The 21,722-nt window shown below is 47.7% G+C and overlaps 1 protein-coding gene across 3 annotated transcripts; it reads right to left on the minus strand.

Moving 5' to 3' along the window:
- Positions 1-1,433: 1,433 nt before the first annotated feature.
- Positions 1,434-21,695, minus strand: C2CD2L (C2CD2 like). 3 transcript variants are annotated; one of them, XM_056509819.1, is made up of 14 exons: positions 21,347-21,695; positions 19,592-19,687; positions 19,103-19,222; positions 17,093-17,203; positions 16,100-16,213; positions 15,355-15,475; positions 15,067-15,190; positions 14,497-14,561; positions 13,778-13,905; positions 13,322-13,481; positions 11,851-11,952; positions 11,091-11,224; positions 10,340-10,622; positions 1,434-8,937 (listed from the first exon to the last, which is right to left on the minus strand). In XM_056509819.1, the coding sequence occupies exons 1-14, from the start codon at positions 21,590-21,592 to the stop codon at positions 8,717-8,719; spliced, it is 2,025 nt and encodes a 674-aa protein (XP_056365794.1). In that variant the 5' UTR covers positions 21,593-21,695; the 3' UTR covers positions 1,434-8,716. The 3 variants fall into 3 exon arrangements, with proteins under 3 accessions (XP_056365794.1, XP_056365793.1, XP_056365795.1); XM_056509818.1 differs by having other exon boundaries at positions 13,322-13,493; XM_056509820.1 differs by having other exon boundaries at positions 13,322-13,493; positions 21,383-21,691.
- Between the last annotated feature and the right edge of the window lie 27 nt (positions 21,696-21,722).

Consider the following 21,722-nt stretch of genomic DNA (forward strand, 5'->3'; position numbering starts at 1 on the left):
CGGCAATGGCGTCTACCCCCGCCCCCCACCCAGGGACGCTCATGTCCCCTCAGTGGCACACGGGCACTCGGCCACTCAGTGACCTCTTATTCCCTCAGTGACATGCGGGGCACATGTCACTTCCCTCAGTGACCCTCGGGTTTTATCACGAAATTTTCTCTGCTTATCATCCACAAATCGCCTCAGACTTTTCCCCAAAAACACCTGTCTCCCCGAGAGAGCCGCTCACATTTTTCCGCCCAAAACGTCCGCTTCATGTACCTCAACCATTACCGAGGCTTTTGCTCCTAAACAGTTCAATTTTACCCCAAAATGTTCATCCCTTGCCCCACCTTACCCTTGCTGAGGCCAGGGTATCCAGCAATCCTCCCCCATCACGTTCTTAATGTCCCCTCTGACATACCTCATGTTTCCTCCTCACGAACTGCGCAATTCTCTGACGGCCGCCATGTCTCACCCCCAGAGGCTGCCTCCCTGACGGCCTGAGGTACTCCGCAAGGTGCCTCGCCGCATGTGAGGGGAGCGAGGTCCGCCTGCCGCCTGAACCCCCCCCCCCCGCTTTGTGAGGGGAGCGAGCCGAGCTGTCCACATGGCGGACACCTCGCGACTGAGGTCTCGCCCCCGCGCCTGAGATGAGCGGGGTGCGAAGCCGCCGCGGAGGACCCGAGATAAGCCCGAGTCCCCCCTCAGCAAGCCGGAAAACAATACAGTGTATCACCACTCCTGACACAGCGGGGGGCTCCGCCCGAAACGCGCTCCGCGGGACAACCCCGAGCAGCGGCCGGACACTCCCTCTTTTAACCTCCCCTCGGCCCAGAATTGGTGGGATTTGGATCCTCGCGGTGACTGGTCCGTTTCCGGAGCTTCCATTGGTCATCAGTGACGTTCATTCTCGCAGGGCGTCGAGTGATTGGGCAGTTCCTTCCACCTGTCGCAGCCCGTGGCGCCGCTGTCACTGCGCTGACTCATCCCAAGGTGCCACCACGCCCCTCTGGAACAGCCCGCGCCACACCCGGGACCCCTTTAAACCTTTAATAACCTTTAATTAACTCATGGCAACACTGCAACCAACCCCCAAAAACAACGAGCTCCACCCCTGGAGCTAAAACATTAACATTGACTTAGAAAACCAACAAACCCCAACCCACAACAAACATCAACCAAATTTTACTTGTAACACTTCAGTGACTTGTTACTCCCTCAGCGACACCAGGGGCACCTGCCCTCCCCTCAGTGAGGCTTATATTCCCTCAGTGACCCTCATACCCCCTCAGCATGATTAGGGGCACCCACCTCTCCCTCAGCGTTCATTCAGGTCCTTACAGATTACCATTTCCTTTCAGACCTTTCTGATAATTCTGTTCTTTCATTTCCTTTTAACTGAGATAATAGGGAATTACTTTGTTCAATGATTCTCTAAAGATCCAAGATGGTTAAATATCCTAATAAGGCAGTTTTATTTCACAAATAGTATTGCATTCACAAATAAAGTATCAGTCAGTGGAAAATCATCAGATAGATGGTTTACTCTGAGATAATATTTAATAACCCAAGAAAAAGAGAGAAGAACCCTGATCACTGACTTCCTCTGGAGTAAAATTCCCCATGCTCGGGGTTTTGTAATAGTTGATATTCTCCTTTGATTGTAGGTGCAGCCTCAGGAAAGGAAATTATTCTCTAATTTTCCTCCCCTTTATCAAAAGCTTGCCCTCTTCATGGCTAAAGTATAATAGATACAGACTCTGAACCGAGGTGTCAGGGATGTCTTCTGCTTAAAATACAGAACTCTCTGATGCAGCATCAGAAAAATCTTGCAAATAATTTAATCAGCTGTTCTTTTACCTATACTACTTAACAACAAATTAAACATGTGATATGGAAGTGGCCTTTAATCTGCTGGCATTCAGGAGATGTTTTAGGGCAAATCAAATTGTCTGCTTAGTCCAGTTTACAGCAGCAGGCATTAATTCAAACCCTGACAAAGTGCACTTCCACATAACATCCTGAAACAAGCACTGAGAGGTCCCACAAAACCCCTTCCATTTCTATTTCTGTGGATCCCAGAGGTTTAGAGAAATTGGTATGTACCTTCCCCTCAGTGTTAGGACCCTCTATTCATCTGCAGAATGAAGAGTTCTCTAAGATTTTAATGTAGGTCAGGCTCAGCTCTTCACGGTGTATTCAACCAAAACGCAGCCATTAAGCTTCCCTTTAAAACACTCTCCTTTCCCAAGCCAAGAGCCCTGGCATGGCGCTGTAATTATAAACTGCAAGTTCCAAAATTAGCAGGTGATAAAGGTGAAAGAGGATAGAAGCACAACACACCCATGATTCATCATTTGTTGAATGAGGTCCAGCACAGATGTGAAAACTAACAAGCACTTTGTGCTTTAAGCTGACTGAACAAAACGCAGGGAAAGGGCAATTTTCACTGCACAGTGAGCAGAGCTCCCACTCCAAAGGCAAAGATGCTCCTCCTGCATCAGTGTGGAACTCTGGTGGCTTCAGCTGATGAGGGACCTCTGCAGATCCATGCAGGGAGAGACACTGCAGCTGCAGGCACCAGGTGTTCAGACAGCCCAAGTGTCTGGCAGAGACCTAAGCAACGATTTCATAGAAACAACAAAACTTCTGTACGTTAGAAGTAGAAATATTGTAGTATCTTTCGGCAGCTCTTTCATAGCAGAAGAGTTCAGGCAAAATACAGCAATATATCCTGGGAAATGTTCGGCTGAAATTCTGAGATTTCTAAGCTTGGAATCCCCAGATTTTGGGGGAAAGAATTCCAAGGGCTTGGGTCATAAAACTTCCAGGATTTTGGGGCTGGAATTGCCAAGATTTTGGGGCAGGAATTCCCACATTTTGGGGGCTGAAATCCCCACATTTCTATGGCTGAAATTCCCAGGGGTTAGGGCTGAGTATTCCAGGATTTTGAGGCCAAAATTTCCAGGTTTTTGGGGCTAAAATTCCCAAGATTTTTAGGCTGAAATCCCGAGAGTTCTAAGCTTGAAATCCCCAGGTTTTTGGGGCCAGAATTTCAAGGGTTTGAGTCATAAATTTCCCAGGATGCTGGGGCTGAAATTCCCAGGTTTTCAAGGCTGAAATTCCAAATATTTTGGGGCTGAAATTCCCAGGATTTTCAGGCTGAAATTCTGAGAGTTCTAAGCTTACACAAAAATTCACTGTCGCTCTCACCTTGACCGCTCCGTTACCACAGCTGTCGGTGCTCCTCAGGAACGATTGCCAACCCAGAGTAAAAGGAATCTCAGCTTGCCCCCTTACGTTTAAATGTTTTGGGGTGTTACAGACGCTTGCATGGGATTACACAGTTTGCCATCATTTGAGTGGGAGAATTTAGGGGAGGCAAGGATACATTGGAGGGAAATTCACAGCACTACACCAGGTATGAAGTCAGACTCAGGCTTTGATTTTCATGTTGTTTAATAAGTTAACAGATTCAGTCTTTACACAGCAATAGAACTCTTCTTTGAGATTTACAAAGGTGCAAGAACTTCATTTAGTCATACATAGTTTTATTTTCATTATTAGCTACACAGTTCCAATTATTTTCCACCAGAACAATGTGCAGTCAAAATAATCCACCCAGACAGAAAGCATTGAAGTACAAAAGAGCACACGCAAGGAGGGGCGCTAGTTCAAATTTCGTGTGGGTATTTGGTCCCATACCTTACAAAGCAAGGAAAGGTGATGTGGAGCAGTCATGCCTATAGAAGGAGCTGTGCTGTCACAAGCACACCATTGCCAGAAGTGTGTCCACCACTGGGACTGTTACTCTACCCTGAGACTCACCGTGACCCAGCAGGAGGGGAGGTGGGATGGAGAGAACAGTGCAAAAGGCTCAGCTACTCAGAAATTACTTCTCTGTAGATTCAGCAACCTACAGAAGAGAAGCTATTGCATTTTTAAAGCCAAAAAACTAACAAAACCATTTGTCATATGCCCAGTTCTAGTCTAAAAATAGCATGTGCCCATGGTTTGAAGAAGTTTTCATTATATTCCCCTCCACTGAACTTGCTCTCCACCCAGGTTGTCTCCCCTCACTCTTCCCCATTTTAGTCAAGTTGCCTAAAACCCCACCCTCAACTGCATAAGCAGAATGAGGGTGTTTGCAAGAGGAAGGAATTGGGCTTGCTTGCTCAGGTCTGCCCCTGCAGAAGTCTGTGCAAAACAGAATGAATGCCACAGAAGCTGGTCCAGCCACTCTCCTGTCCCATCTATGGATCAGTCACTCTGCACCATTACCAGTACAGGCAAGTGCAGAGTATGCTCCAATTACAAGCACATGCAAACACACATCCATGCACCCAATTCCTCTGGCCTCAGACATCCATCATGCTAAATCCTATGGCACCCCCAGAACACTGAGGTTTTGAGGTTGCCTCCATTTTTCCTGCGTCCATTTTCCACTGATTCAAAAGGATATCTCTCATGGGCCAACAGTGAGGACTTTGTGGATGATGAGACTCCTGAACAACCTTGCCTAAGCATGGGGAGAAGATGTATCCAGACAGGAATATACTTACAAGCATACTTACAGCTTATAGCTGGTGTTAATCTATTTTCTTCAGAGAAGTAAAAATACACAGCATAGGTAAATTCTAATAAAACTGTTCAGCCAAAATAGGAAAAAACAAACAAAACAAAACACACAAACAAGAAACCCCCAACAAACAAAAAACCCTCCAAGCAAACCAAAACAAAGAAAAACTGAAAACAATCTCAACAAAATGCCAGTAGCAAAACACAGCGTCTGGAATGCAGGCCCTCATATGCAGGTTGAAGCCTCCATGCATTCAAGCCCACCGCTCTGCTGCTCCTCTTCTGCCACGTATTTGGTGAATTTCATAAGGTGCAAATAGTGAGCCTACCCTGAGACAACAATCTGCCAACTGCAGATCATTCAAGCTTAAAAAGTTTGATGGTAGCCTGGGCCATTCATGGGGCTGCTTTGTAGTCCCAGGCATTACAAAATGCCAGAGTCCACAGCAGCACCAAGGCAAGGGCACAGGTATCTGGAAGAAGTTAAACAGGGAGAGTAGATTTCAAATAGCATTTCTTTTGCCCTAAAGCCAGAAACAGGAGTGGGGATTAAATACAAAAGAGGTTTCTTAAAGCAGCCATTCTATGGGGGGAAATTCCTGGGGACCTTGTCTTAGCAGCTTCTGGAGAGCAAAACTTTATGTGACCTTCTCTTTCCATCTGAGATTAGGATAGACAAATTGTTTCTAACACCAATAATCACACCTCCACCATGAGGCGGATTCATCACCATTCATGCCTTTGAGAAACCAGGAAGGGTTACCTGTGCTCTCATAGTCAGGACTAACAAAACCAGCACCTACTGCCTGAGGAATGAAAACACCTCTGCAGGCCAGAAAGAAAGCCTTGTTCAAATAAGAAGAGGAAAGATCAACATGGTTAATGAGGAGCATATCTGAACCACAAAATTTCCAGTGCACACAGCAGACCCATGCCCTGCTACCCCTCTGTTCCCCAAATATCACTTCTGCCAAACACCCTGAAAAACAGTCTGCACTTACAGAGAAGATAAAAGGTACAATAAAAGGTTACAATACCGCCCCTATGCTGTACAACTTTGAGAAGCAACAAAATGCCAGGAAGTAAATCTCCTCTAGGAAATACAAACACATGTAGGACCTAATGCTTGGGGATGTGCTCTGTCAACACTTTGACAACATCCCTTTCCTTTGCAAGCTGACTAACCAGATACAGATTTGCAGGACAATTTACTCTCTGTGGTAAAAAACGCTGCTAAAAATTCAAGGGAAGATATGCCCTTACTGGCATGGTTCCCATGTGCCATTCATTTTGCCAAACACAGTGCAGGTGTCTTCTGCCACATCAAGTTCAAAATCAAAAACCACACCTCCTCAGCAAGTCACTCGCAGCCAACAAACCAGGAACAAAACAGGAAAGCCACAGACATATGACAGGAACTGCCCATTTAACATGGCTAGAAAGGGTCCCCAAGGCCAGTGACTAACTCGAGCTTCTGTTTTACTCCCTTTCCTACCACCTCCTCCTCCAAGCCAGACCAAAATATGCTGGTCAAGGATCTAGGTATGTGTTTGTCAGATACAAACCTTGCCTTTCCTGCCTCCAGCCTACAGTGACAACACTGGCTAGCCTTCACAGTCCTCCTTGTGTACACAAGCCTCAGATCCCTGATTCCAAAGAATGGTGGTGACTCCAGCTATTCCACAGCAAGAGAGCTCAAGCTGCTTTTACAGTTCAAAGAAAAACACATGGGACTATCATATGAGACTCACCGCAGGTCCTTGATTAACCCAAAATTGAAGAGCTGCAAGCTCTTCACTGAAACCAGCATTTCTAGTGCAAGGCTTTCACCAGAGAAGTGGGGCTGTCTTGGTTCAAATCTTCAAGGTTTAGTACCTTGAAATGCTGTTAAAACGAATAAATAAAATCAAAAAACGGAACATAAAGTACTTTTGCAGCTACAAGACATAGAGAGGATGGTGTGAGATAGAATACCAAATCGAAACCAAGCTCTGAGACTTTGGGAACAAGGGTGTGCCTGAGAAGGACAGCACCATACCAACCCAGCAAAAGAAGGCTGTGTGAAACCAGTGGCTGGATTGCTACAGGCAAATTACAGATGGCCAAGTTCCAACAGCACTGTAGCACAAACCAGTCACTCGCATCAAGGAAAATGATCCTTAGCAAGGAACAGAGTTCTCTGACATCCGTAGCACATGGAAGTGCAAACAAAGCCACAGTGCCATGCGGACAAGGAAAGAAACAAAGGACAAAAGACATGACAGAGCCTAGGGATAACGAAGACTCCCAGACCAGAACACACGTAGAGGTTCCTGGTCAGGCAGCTGAACCAATACGATTTTTTGGACTCATACATTCCCAGGCATGTGAGAAATCAGCAGGAAAAACAGCCAAGAGTCCCTCCTGCAAGCACACACTGGCACTTTCAACTACACCCCTGCTAATTCTGGCCTTCCCCACCTGTACAAACACGCAAGAAACAGCTGCCTGTAAACTCTTTTGCTGTAGCACACTGAACATGTTCTGGTCCTTAGAAATGGCACACAGTAGCAGTATCAGCAAATCAGGGTTTGCCCTTCCAAGAAACACATTTTACCCGCACCATCAAGAGAATTGCTTTTTCCAGTTGGCAGCATCCTGCATAAGGAAGGGCAACAGACACCAGAACACGAGGTACTCCAGTGGAAGAGCAGACCTAGAGAATCCAGTTGGGCCTGGGAAATAGCTCTTCTGTGAGGTTTTTCCTCCCCTCTGTCCCACCTCCTTAACTCAACAACCCACAGGAGAGTGGGAGCCTTCTTTCAAACCAGGCATGTTGACAGGGCAGGAGCATTTCTCCAGAGCATTGTTATGTGCTGCGTGAAGGAACTTCTGGGGATATTACAGATAAAATGTGTACGGGCCAGGAGACCAGACAACTGTTTCTCCAGAAGGACAGTCTCCTCCTGCACAGGGATTCTCTTTTCCCCTGTACGCCTCTCCCTCTCTGCAAATGCCCTCTGTTTGAACAGGGCTGATTGTGTTTGCAAGAAGAAAGGAAATACCAAATGCAATCTAGAAAGATTCTCTTTACTAAAGGAAACCCATCAGTGATAACATGTAAACTCTTGCCTCTTTCTGCCCCGTGCCTTTAGGCTCCCCATCAGAGTTTCACTACATTCCTTGCCATCCATCCCCAGCACAGTGCCAGTTCTTGGCACGAGAGCCATGACAGCATGAAACCGGACGCTCGGCAGGTCTGGAAGAGCGCCTGGCAGCCCTTGGGCAACAAGGGCAACATCCCCAGCCTCCCCCAAGAGTAAGGGATATACTCATACAGTAGATGGTGTACAAGCCCCTGCCTGTTCAAGAACACAGACGTGGAAGGAGTGTAGTGTCACAGGGTGGCTGCACAGGGTGGCAGAACTGACAGCACTGTCCAGGCATTCTTGCGAGGGCTCGGGCTTCTACAAAAACCTGTGCAGTGGTTAAAACTTCCTTCTTCTTAGGGACTTCCTCCTTCACCAACACAGCACAGAAAACAGGGGTTCCTCAGTGCTGTCTGAAGGAGACCATTCCAATGGCAGAGACAGATGGAGGACTGCAGCTCTGCCAGCTGTCCTCTGACAGCTCACGGCCCAGAACGCATCACCCTGCAGCACACCTCAGGTTACAGCCTCTGCACCAAGCACAAGCATTAACAGTATTTAGATTATCAGTGGCTGCATCATTCTCTATCATTAGAAGAGCTGAGTGAGGCTACATCCCACACTTCTCGGCACTCCAGCTAACCCAGTAGCTTCTTGATTTTAACTCTGAAGGTTGCCACTGGAGAGACCTGCCTCTTGCTTCCATGAGGCACCTGATGATGCCAGACGTCTACACACACCGAATCACTTCTGCAGGTCCAGGGAACCCCAGGGGGATCAGCATACCACCGGGATTTTCTGGGAGAGCACAGTGGGGTACAACAAGAAGAGAAGGCTAAGCCAAGGCAAGCCAAACTTAAGTCCCAGGTTTGCCACCTCCGCTCCCCAATTGGCAGAAAGCACTGGGGTGTCTTCCCTCAGCCAAGGCTGGAAAGAACTGGACTGCAAGTCACAGATACCATGGAGTGGGAAGACAAGAGACTAGAAAATGATCTCTGAGAAATCCTTCCAATGGGCTTCTCCCTGCTTCAGTTCTCACAAGCTGATGTGCTGTCACTACCTTTGGGTTTGGATTTAGACTTGAAGGAGAAGCGTTTGATGAGGCGGTGAGAGAAGCTACCAGTTTTCTTTCTGGTGGTGGAGTTGGCAGTGACATTGGACAAGTCATCGTGTGACTGGCTCAGGCCCACTTCCTTCTGCTTGCTCCTTCTCCGGAAGATGAGCTTGGTACCACTCCGAAGAAAGCTAACTGCAGAGGGAGGAAGGAGACAGAAACCCTGAGAGCGTCCTGCGCCGGCGAGTTTCAGAAACAGCAACACACCCAGCCACTCTCGATGTGCAGCAGAAGTGCACAGCAGGTTGGCTAATCCCAGCTTCCAAACACAAGGCAAAGTCTCAGTTTGTGACAGACTGCAACACCAACTAGCTGCCTCACTAAACATTCCATCCCATGTCCCCTCTGCATAAACTTCCTTTTACACAATGTACTTCTCTCAATGGAAGCGTGCAGCATTTTAAACGAAAGCCAAGACTCATATGAATAGAAAACAAGTGAGATCATCTGAACCTGAAGACCCTGAGAGGAACATAAGAGAGGGAAAAGGCCTCTTAGACCAGCCTGTCTCCAGGGCACACGGATTAACTTTGTCATCTACCACCTGGAACAACTGCCTGTGTTTTCATGTATGGAGGCAAATAATGCCAATGGCTTCTTATGACTCCCACAAGCAGGAGAAGGTGCAGATGCCAATTGCTTTCAACCTCCGATGGATCAGAAAGACACATCCAAAACCTGCATGCCATATAACATTACAAAGGTATTTCCTGCAGAGGGTGTCCTCTTTCCATTTTACCTCTCTTCCCCACCTGCTAGCTCTCTCAAGAATCTGGGCTGCATGCCCTTGTACCCACTGACATTGAAAAAAGGGGCCTCCACAGCTGAAACCATACCTGGCTGTAACAGGGTACAACTGTCCAAAATTTGTCCCACTCTAATATTCCGAGTAATCAGGATTTTGATTTGCATTTCTTCATGTAAGTCGGTAGCAGAAAATCCAAGGTGCACCATCCACCTAACTGACTAAAGTGTGGAAAGGCTAGGACAGCAGCTAGATTGGGGCAGCCCACTCCATCATTGAAAAGAAGTGAGTTTGTTTGGACATCTTACAGTACAAGTCAGAGACACTAGCTGCTGCAATACTGACAGAGAAACAAGGAGGGCAATCGAGGCCCATACAACCCACATTGCTGGGTGACCTCCATTTCCACACCACAAGTGGCCCAATTCAGAGGATGCATCATTCCTTACAGATACGCACCTGATCTGCGTGGGACCAGGGAGAGGCCAGGGAGAGAAAAGGGGCTCTCTATAATGCACAGGCTGCTCAGAGCTCCCATCTAAGAGAGCATAGAAACTTAAAAGGCTACAGGAATCAGAACCCTACAAATGAAGGCATTTCCAATCACTCCAGTGGAAAAACCACAAAAGAAAGGCAGGTGCTTCTAGGCTCCATCAGAGTCTGCTCCTTGCTATGCTGAAAGGTGGCTGCAGACCCCATGCCTGGCTGAGGAACCTGGATGTCACTTTGTTCTCATGGACAGCTAATGTTACAGGCTCACATTAGCTACCCCATCTAGCAGTTCATCCTTACCTTTGTGATCTTTCAAGCTCCTCGTCTCAAGGGCTCCCGTGGAGCCAGTTTCAGACTCAACATCTTCCACGGATGGTCTTTCAGAGACGTCTGATCGCGTTGTCTCATCCAGCTCCTGGCTGTCCCTTTGGCCCAACGGCAACGCTTCCAGTGGCTGCGACAACTCGGTAAAATCGTGCACGTGGTCAGCTGTGCCCTCTGCCTCAGAGTCCCCACATGCTGTGGCCTCCAGGGATGCAGCATAACCCAGAGAAAGTGCCATTTCATCTTGAGCAATAGGTACCTGATGGGGGGTTAGAGGGGCAGACAAGACATGAAGACAGGATCAAAAGAATTAATCTCCCTACTTCCATCTACACCTACACAGAGATGGCCCAGTTCAGATCATCAGTGCTAGATGGCACTGATGGACAATTTTTGGCTGAAATACACTGGAACGCAGCCGATCAAAAAGCATTCTGCTGCACATCCCTCACTCTCACAGCCAAGTACAAGGAGAACCTCTTTATATTCTCCACAAGGTTCAAAATCAGTTATGGCAGCCACACCCCTTTCTGCAGCTACCCATTGTGAACTACCTCTGGCAAGGCACCTTTTAATGGTCACTGGGAAGCAGGGAAAGGCTTCTGATGAGCCAGTCACCTGTGCTGGAGCCTTCCCACAATGGTCCCTACAGGACAGCTTAGTTTTACACATGAATCCCTAAAAACAACCTCCCCGACTGGAAATGCAGCTCCTAAATACCAGAGACCTTGGACACTCCTGAGATGATCAGTGTACTACGTTTTGTTGGTGTCTTCTTGGTGGTCTTGTTATTCGTCTCAGTTAGCTGCCTGATTGCTGTCTCGGCCACTGGATCCAATCCATTAGGCATATGGCCATTCCCTGAGCACAAGAAAAATACAGATGCTTGGAGAATCAATCTTCAGCAGAGGCAAAAGACTGCTTGCTGATGCCAATGCTTGCAATAGGAACTTACATGCACACTAATGTAGTTTCCACACCCGGAGTTTATGACAGACTTGTCCAAATACACAAAATGAAGGAAGCTCTATATAGATAGCTCTTAGCTTTTTCAAGTACCTGAAAAGTTTCTTTCCCCACCAGGCATGTTATTAAAAAACCCACGCCACCCCGGTCAACAAAGACTTTCAAAGATTCCCAATAGTTTGCTTTTGCAGCAAGCTGTCAAAACAGCTGGAGTGCTCTGTTCCAGACACAATCAGAGCCCCAAGTGCAGGGTGAGCAAAGTTCTTGTCAAGCCTAGAAAGTTCTTGTCAAGCAAGGAAACACTCACAGTCAGTGACTGGATTGTCAAAGGGGAATGTCTTTTACCTGCCAACACACCACCACCACCAGCCTTCTGCCCCTACCTTCACTCAGGCACTTGGACATTCTCTGAAGCAGAAAATGCAAGCAAGTTCAGGGGACCACACTCAGACTGCCACTTTCTACAAAAGGCTAAGGAACACAGTTACTTCAGTAGGAGCCTCAAATTTCCAGGCACTTACGGCTACCGCTGGACAAGTGGCTGTGAGGACAGCCAGTCTCCAAGAGCACTGTTGTCTTCTTTTCAGTCATTTCCACTTTGGAAGGCGACCTCGATGGTGAATCTTCACAGCAAAAGAGACAGGGAGATACAAGTAAGTGGAGACAGAGTTTACACAACTATGCTATCATATTGTGCCCCCTACACACAACCCCAAAAAGCCTCAAGCGAGCATTTGGAGAGCCTGCAAGGCACCTCTGAAAGCTTTTGTGGCAAGAAAGCAGTAAGAAGCCTACTGGGAAAAAAAATCAGAATCACGGAATGGTGATTAGAAGGGACCTTAAGTCCTTTAGTTCCAACCAGCCTTCCACTAGAACAGGTTGCTCCAAGCCCCGTTCAGTCTGGTCTTGAACACTTCCAGGGATAGGGGAGCTAAAGGTTCCCTGGGCAACCTGTGCCAGTGCCTCAGCACCCTCAGAGGGAAAAATTTCTTCCCAATGCCTAATATAAACCTGCTCTCCTTCAGCTTAAAGCCATCCCCCTTTGTCTTAACACTGCATGCCCTTGTAAAAAAGTCCCTCTTCAGCCATCCTGTAAGCCCTCTTTTAGGTATTGGAAGGCTGCTTGCTATAATGTCTCCCCAGAGCCTTCTCTTCTCTGGTTTAAGTATCTCCAACTTTCCCAGCCTTTCTTCACAGGGAAGCACTCTAGGTATGTGGCCAACTTAGTGGTCCTCCTCTGGATTCCTCATGGACCTCTGGAGGTCCATGTCTTTCATGTGTTGGGGAGGCCACAAGGCTGGACACAGTACTCAAGGCAGAGTCTCACAAGAGCCGAGCAGAGGAGGAGAATCACCTCTCTCAACCTGCTGGCCATGCTTCTTTTGATGCAGCCCAGGATAGAGCTGCCTTTCTGGGCTGCAGTCCTGTGAATCAGACACACAGCAATGCCTCATTCATGTAATTTCCCAGGCCCACCTCTTGGAATATCCAGCACCACATTCACCAGGATGCTAGACCGCAAGCAGCAACAACCCCTAGTAAGGTCAACAAGCTTTTGGCTCCACATCCAGTATGTTCAATGTAAGTTCTTTAGTGGTGAAGGAACTAGAGAAAGCACGGCTAAACACTAAGCCTGGCATCACACAGAGGTTATGTGGCAGCATATGCATTAGAGCTCCCACCACCAAAAGGGTATGTGTCAGAGGCTCATCCCTCCCTCACCTCCCCTCAGACACAGAGCTCCATCAATTCTCTCCCCTAGGGCTACATGAAGATGCAGCCAGCCATAAAGATGCTAGGGAAACAGCAAGGATGCCCGTGTTCTGACCCACACACCAAAAGCAATACATAAAGCGTGAGCCTGAAACAACCAGATGTGATGGCTAAACAGTTTTGTTACTGTGTTCATGAGCAGCCATGGGAATATCACAGCTATGTCTGTGCTGCCATAGGAGCCACCTGTACAATACACCTGCTGCTGTACAGCCTCACCCAGTTTGCAGTCTGCCTTGGGTCGGGACTGAATTGTGGTGACAGTAGTCACGATGGTGCCATCGGGCATGATGGTCCGGTCCATCTCCACCTTCTTAGTGGGGGTAATGCTGGTTCGCAGAGATGTGGCATGCACAGCATTCAAAGATGCAGGAGACTCCTGGAACAGCAGCTATAAAGAGTAAAGCACTGCTCAGAGAAGCACTCTCCTTCCCAGATGGAAAGGCAGATATGTTTGAGCAACAAAAACTAGGGCTCTGGGCACCAAGGATCAGTCCAACAGGGGAAGCTTAAGGGACTGAGGGTCAGGTGGCACGCACTCCTCCATGGCATAAGGGTCTGCCAGTCCTCTGTGCCAAGCTCAGCTCCAAACATGCATGTCTCCAGCTAGAGGCTCCCACTACAAACACTTCCAGAGGGTGTGTGTATGCAGAGCCTGTGGGGTCACGAGCTCACCTCCAATGTAATGGTAGCTTCAGCTGTCAGTGACTGTCCAGCTCCTGGGGCCAGTGAGCAGACCTGTCTGCCAGATGGCTGTTTGCCCAAAGAATCTATCAAAAGTGTGGCATATGCCAGCAGCACATCTGCAGAATTAAAAATGAAACATTTCACATGACCTCAGCACCTCACACATCTCCAAGGTAACCCCTGCTTTTGGAAAGCAACCCTATGGGCCAACACAGCAGATCCCCACAACTCTACTAACTCCCAGGTTCAAGACGAAGAAGAGACAAGCAGTGCTCCTCTGCTCCTCTTTAGTAATTCTGGAATCAATTCCCTTAGAAAGGTGACCACTGTGTGTGGCCTCCTTCAAAAACAGATGCTGCAGTTAGTCCCCGACTGAGTACAAAAGAACAGCTAAGAGCCTTGTGCAAGGCTCTCATAATACAGGAGGGAAAATCCCACACGCCTCTCCTGCTTCAGAATGAAAATGGGCAGGCCATAGGAACCTCCTGATTCAAGGTCAGACCTAGACCATTTTGGTAAGAAGAACAGAACCCAGAGTTACTTCATGCAGTCACAGAAGCTCACATAAAGCTAAATGCTAAAAGTGCTTTGAAAAGTAATCACATGTTGTACCAACAGAGAACTACCATGAGATTAAAGAACAATGAATCCCTTAGGCACTTTTGCCTCCCCATCTTACAACCCATTTTATGGCTGCTCGTACTCACTTCTCCCTCTGTCGCTGTTCCCCAGCACCTGCAGTTTCAGCTCTTTGCTTCTAGGTCCCAACTCCCTGTTGAAACCAAAGATAGGCTGGTGTTAGGCACTCTTTTTTAGGTGGCCATGGAGCCAACAACCTCATTCTGTATCTTCCTCCAATTTCACACGCCTCATTTACCGTCTCCAAAGTTTCAGTAGCATGCAATACCATGGGGGACACGACTAGTGCACCAAACTACACAACTCTGGTTTGTGTACCCTGCAGAGCTGTGTAGGCTGCCAGCAGAAGTTGAGTTTATCCTACTTCCCTATTGCACCTGCTGTGCCTATGATGAGCATTTCTACCCATCCAGTTAAAACACAGAGTGTCCAGAGACGCAAGAAATAAGTATGTAAATGTATTCTGGGGCCGAATGCCAGGATCAGCAGTCCAGCACAGGGGGAGCACAAACAGACATTGCCCCCTTGTGCAGACTTCACCTCTGCACCATGCACATCAGCTACTGCATGGTAATGATACCCAGAGACTGTGCCAGTTCACCTACACTGTGCCAGCCAGAAGGAGAGCAGACACTTACAGAAAGAACTCATCATTCCACTCCATCTCTCCTGCAGCACCGACACTGCTACCTGTCATTGGCCTTGTCCACCTCTGCTGTGGGGGGCTGTCAAGCTCTGCCACGCAGCGTATCTCCCCAACTCCTGCAACAGAGACACAGAGGGCACATGTGCACTCATCAACAAGAGACAATGGTTCGTTAGAACACGCCCCTCTTTTCCACTCAAACCCACCCATAACATCCACTCGCTCCAATCTCGCCACCTGCACGCTTGCCCCTGTAGATCAGCAATGTTTTCATACTTACCTCCCTTCCCCTGGCAGCCCAAGTTCAGCACTCGAAGATTCCGGAGCAACAGCTTAGAACCCAGAGGGGCTGCTGCTGCTGCTCCGGACGGGGACTCTCGAGTCACCTTATTGCTGAGTACCTGAGGAATGACGAGAGTGAGACCGATACCTTTATGGTTCATTTGTCACCAGACAGCTGCAAGACACAGCGCCCTTGTATCTATTAAGCAGCTCATCACACCAACACAGAGGAATACCAGAAAAGCCATTAAGAGATGCTACAGGTCTCCAAAGTTATTGATCTCCAGTGCACCCTCACATTATTTCAGATGGGAAGTTTAAGGGAGACATTAAAGGAGACAGGCAAGAACAAGCTTGCTGGCTACCGGACGGTCAAGTGACGATGATAAATTATAGGCCATTCCTATATCCCGCCTGCAAAGGCTGCCCTGGACAGAGCCTTGGTGTTCAAAGCAAGGGTGGCTGCCAAAAGACAGGTGTATCTCAGGCAGTACAGCTCCACAAGTACATGACTGACAATCAGCATTCAAGAAAAAAGGTGAAAGGAGTTGCTCTTGGGAGCAATTTTTAATTTTCCCTATGCACCACGTCTCAATACCCAAACTCCTATCACAGTGCAGGCCAGGTTCAGCTGTCGCCCAGAAGTAAGACTCAGCCCTTGGGTCCTGCCTGAGTGTCAGCCCTCAGAAGTGTCTTGGGGCCTGTGTTTGAGGCACAAGAATGACATGAAAAGAGTAACATACTGCACTGGCTCCAGCGGTGCAGGCCATCAAATTCACCATCATGGCTGGCTTCGTGCTGACAATGGTATCCTCAATCAGATCCTTTATAGTGGACAGATCTGCTCTCCGTTCATCCTTCTCTCCATAAATCAAGAGGAAATGCAGGAAAGTCATAAGAATAAAGGATACATTTACAGCTCCACCTGCCTCTCAAGCCTCTAAAATGCTACACAGTCATTCTCCCATTAATAACCTCCCAGATATTCTTCCCATATTCCATACTCGCCCTCCTCAGTGCTTCGAGCTTCCATGTAGCAGCTGCAGGCAAAAGCAAGCTTTCTAAATGAGAAAAACTAAGCCTCTACTTCTGTAGTTTATCTGGTGTAAATTTTTTCAATACAATTTTTATAGTTTGTCAGATGCTCACCACCTCAGGAGATGGTTCCACCACACTTTTGGGAAAACAGCCGAATTCCTGCATCTACTTGGGATGAAGTAACAAAGCTATCAATAAAACAACAAACCAACCTATTTGGATCAAAAAAGTGCAAATACATCTGCATTTTGTTCCTTAAACCTCTAAACCCAAGGATTCCCCAAGGATTAATCTTTTAAATCTTAATTAATCTATTAAAAATTAAATCTATTAAAAAACCTCAACCAAACTTAATCAACAAAAGCAAGCCAATTCAACAACAACAACATTAAAAAAAACACCACCTCACACAAAGAGAGAACGGCAACCCATCTTGTTTTGCAGCTCCACATTTGACAACAGCGGGAGGAACCTACATAGACAGAACGCCTTCAACAGATACTGGGATCACTTCAGCCCTCTCGAGGATGCTATTTTGACACAGCTGAGCTACTATTGATTCCAGGATGAAACAATCTCTCCACTGCCTGACAGCGAGCTGCCAACCCTTCTCCTCCACAGCAGCCTGCCTTCTGACTGCTTCTGCTCCTTCCTGCCTTCCTCCACTCACAGTCAGCCTCCCACTGTTAGCCACTCACCTCAGGAAGCTCAAGTCGCGGAAGAACCAGAAAGTCCAAGTCTGGTCTGTCTTTGAATGTCCATGACACCAGAAGACCCTCATTCTGTATCTCCTCCAAGTGGATTTCCACCTGGCCCAGAATAAATATCCACAGTTGGAAACAGTTTCTGCTTACATTAGGTGATTTTTGCCCCATTCCAAATTTGGCAATTGAAAGGCCCTCATACCAGTGCAACAGTAAAAAACAGAACATAAGAACACAAGTGGTCCCAGGCCTACAGGATGAAGAATCTGCAGAAGCCTCAATGCTCCATAGTGAGATCTTGCTTCCTCACTGCTGCTGGATGCCCAGGCACCACCAAAGGGAAAAATGATCCACTGTTTCTTCCACTGAAGAAAAAGACTGCAGTACAATCCAAAAGTGCCAAACTGGGCACCAACACATAGGATATTTACTGAGCTACATCAATTAGCCATTGCCAAATATAAGCACAACCATTCATAAGTTACCGATGCATCTCTAGGAGATGATCCTGAGGTTGAAGACACATCTGGGTCACCAACAGTATGCAACAACAAACCAGACTGTACACCATCCTTTAGTTTAGCTGAACTTAAAAAGTTGCACACCCATGTACCCATAAAAGCATCATTAATGTGACAGACAGAAGCAGAACCACATCGGAAGACCCCTGACCTGAGAGCTCTAGTAAAAACTGGGTAATGAAATTCCACATAGTTCTCAATTGCCAGGTTGACATTTATCGATTACACAGAAGTTCACTGGACAAAAGCAATAGATATAAGACACAGTGGCCAGGTAAGTAACCAACAAGAGGTGTGAAGAATAGACAGGGCACAATTGTGAGCCCAGTACTTGAAGTATTCCAAAACACAGGTAGGCACGTGGTAATCTAACCAGCATTTCATAAAACAGCAGCAGCAAGACCTCCATTAGAATATCACAATTCCTTACAAGAACCATCAACCCAAAACTTCACCAGGTGCAGACAAGGAGACCTAGAAAACGCCAGAGAGTAGGGGAGCAATTGGATGAGATGTGAAGAAATGAAAAGCTGCTGTTTGCTTTTTCAAACATTTCATCAACATTTTCAAAAAGCTGCTGCCCGTCACTAGATTGGCAGCAGGCACGTGACATGATAGAGAGAGGAGCTCTCTGGAGCACTGGATCTCTGAAGGAGATGGCCACAGAACGGAGGTACAAAATCAAACTGGCATGACCTGATAAAAGTAGGCTGAAAATTGTAGAAAAGCTTCTGAGAGCGAAAGGGTTCCAGAACAAGCTTCAAACTGCCAGCAATAACATGGGATTGGTTCTGCTAACATTGAGTTACTTCTAATTTTGCCATGTCTATTTTTCCTATTTTTTTTTTTGGTGCACATATGAGCACACCGCCTCCAAGCAAGATACCATCTCCAGCATCATGTTCTTCATCAAGGAAACAAAGCCACATTCCAGAGAATCAAATCCAGCCAGAAAATAACTGTGGAGTTAGCACTCACTGTGATTTCAGAGCTTCTTTACTGGAAGAAGCAACTTTGATATTCAGTACACAGAAAAAGCTGCATCGTGCTCTTGTGAATGTAATGAAAGGAACTGACAAGCAAACTACTCCTCATCATAGATTTCTTTTTCACACCCACTACCAGGATACCCTACTTTTACATATCCACAGGACATACCTTTCCCTTTCCTTTATGCCACGAGGGGAATTGAATTCTCTGGACTTCTCACTTCTTAAATACCCAGTTAAAAGCACAGTACAGAACACTGCCACGTTTCAAACCTCTCTGGAATTTCTTCCAGCTATGTTTCACAGCCAAAATCCACAGACGAAGACTCGGCATGCAGATGGATATTCGTCACCTCACTAAATGTTGGTGACCACACGCTGCTTCTTCCAGCCCAACGAGGCCATTATTTGCACTTAATCAGGTCCTCCTTCCTTGATCAGTGTGGGACTACATGGAGGAGTAAGGTCAAAGTCTAACTTCTTATAAACCTTACCTGAGCCTGCAGCACAGCCAAAGTGACATGATATGTGTCCACAGAAACAGCAACTGGGGACTGCTGAGTAACAGAGACAGGGAATTTCACAGCTTCAGCTGACAGATGGCAGCACAGCACCTAAAAAGAAAAGGAAAAGATGAGTTTACATCCTGGTAAGAGACCGTGTTATTCTCACCAAGTTCCACGCTGCAAACCTGCCACTTCAGACTTGTGCTGTGACAAGAGCTCTCTTATGCTCTCCACAGAAGGACCCTGATGTTTGGGTTCAGCATTCACATACCCCAGCTCCACCAACACATCTTCCCTCACAGAGCTCACTGATGTGCAGCTCCAGAGCCTCTAAACTCCGAAACTCCTCCAAACAGACCTCACCCAAAACCTCCCTGGTTCCACTATCTCCATCACAAAGGCCCCAACAGTCTCTGTCAAACACACCATCAATGGTAGAAACACCCCACTGTACAATTCAGAACAGCAAAGCCTTACTATGCTGTGGTCTGACTGTCCCTTGCATGTCACACAACTTATATTTGCGGCTTGTGGTAACTGATGACCCTCTTCAAACGTTATCTGCACCGAACTCTGCAAAGAGAAAACTCTGTTAGTTCCCAGTAGTCAGAGCCACCCAGACAGTTTCAAAGAGGATGAATGATGTGGGGTCCCAGAGACACTCCAATCTGTTTCCACAAATCCAGTCAGCACCCAGAACTACCACACGCTGTAATTCTACCCACCTCAGCTGGTCCATACAGAGAAAGGAAACAAGAGGTCCAGTTAAGGCTTGAATTCACAAACACTATGTTAATTTCAGACAGGTAAGCCCAAATGAAGATGGAGAATTGTTCTGGATACCAGTCAATCATAGGTCAAGTGCGTTATCCCTTCCTTATAGCAGAAGCTTTCCTGTTTCTTCTCTCTATCTCTCTCTCTCCCCTGTATGTGCTTATCCTACTCCAAGGAAAAAGAATACCAAACTGCCACCAAAACAAACACAATCATGCCCCCCTCACTAAATAAAGAGTCAACAAAATCCACATCCTCAGCATATGGTACATCAGCTCCTGTGCTCTCAACTACCAGGGATGAGAATGAGACATGGCTGAAAGCGACTGACCCTCATCTGTCCACTCCTGGCCCCCTCAGACTACACTCCTAGCACAATCCACTCAAATTCACATGCTGGCATGCTCCAACCACCAATAAACTCCTATAAATCTCCTACCACATACGTTATGTACTCGCATTCACTGAGATACAGAAACACAAGGAAAGGTGGGCAAATCTGAACCTGAACAAGATTAGGACATATTATTTTAAAATTCAATAAGCTGAAAGAAACCATGCAGAAAGAACAAACCACAGAAGGAAAGAGACTACCAAGATATAAGCAACCAAGGAGCATTCCTCCAGGACTCTGGAAAGCTCGCATATCAGATATGGGAAACTGGCACTTTGACACCACGACTGTGGCTTTGTGATGAGAGGGCGTGGAAGCAGAGTTTCTACAGGGGAAGCGGGAAGGACTAAGCCAAATGGGAGAAGGCACTTCACACTGAATCTAGCCTAGAATTTGTCACTTGGTCAAACAGGGAGATACTTTTACTATCTTACTGGAAAAACTCAAACACAAGTTTGTATCATGTTCTTCAAGACTTTAACTGCCTTTTCGTCAAATATGTTAGCTTCATGCTAACCTTTTCTAGCTCGATTTTCCTGTACAACTTAACAGAAAGACACCCCCTTCTCACTCACATGACAGAAATAAAAAAATAAAAATAAAAAAAAAAAAAAAGAAAAGGAGATTACAATAGACTGCTTTGGACCAAAGTTTCTGTGGGCATTAAGTCCCTGCTTGCAGGCAACACAAGCTATAATGTAATTATTTCCATAAGGAATCATCAAGGCATACTCTCCTTCGTAAACTTCAAAACTACAGATAATACAATGGTAACACTGGGAGATTAAAGAAAATAAATACCAGAAAATTCCGAAGAGATTGCTGTGGAAACACCACAATACTGTCCCAGCCGCGTTAAAGGACGCGCGGTAACCCACTGGGCCCTTCCGGCGCTCGCACGCCGCGGGGCGGTCCCGCGCAGCCGAGCGGAGCCGCCCGCCAGGATCCCGGCGCCCAAGGGCCGCTGCTCCAGCCCCGCGGGGACGGGCAGGCGGCGGGGCCCGGCCCGCCCCGCCTCGCCTCGCCGCCGCTCCCCGCCGTCCCCCGCTCGTGCCCCGCCGTACCCCGTGCCGGCGCGCCTGGCTGTTGAGAGCTCGCACCCAAGCTCGCTGCCACTGCTCCCGTAGGGATCTGAGGGCAAGAAGCGCCGCGAGCAGCGCTCGGGCCCCGGCCTCCTCCGCCGCTGCTCCGCGACGCCGTAGCGCTCGCAGGGCCGCGGTCCGCCAGTACTGAAGCAGCCAGGCCGCCACGGTGAGCAGCGAGGCGGCGAAGAGCAGAACCAGCGCGGCCCAGCCCAGGTCCGGGCCCATGGCGCGGCTCGCGGGCTCACGGCGGCGCGGCGGGCATGGCGGGCGGGCTGCGGCGCCGCCCCGCTCGCGGCACCGGGCGCACGTGGTCCCGCCTCGGCCCCGCACGCGCTCCCGCCGCCGCCTCTTTCCT

The sequence above is a fragment of the Oenanthe melanoleuca genome, chromosome 24 (genome assembly GCF_029582105.1).
Source record: "Oenanthe melanoleuca isolate GR-GAL-2019-014 chromosome 24, OMel1.0, whole genome shotgun sequence".
Classification (NCBI taxonomy): Eukaryota; Metazoa; Chordata; class Aves; order Passeriformes; family Muscicapidae; genus Oenanthe; species Oenanthe melanoleuca.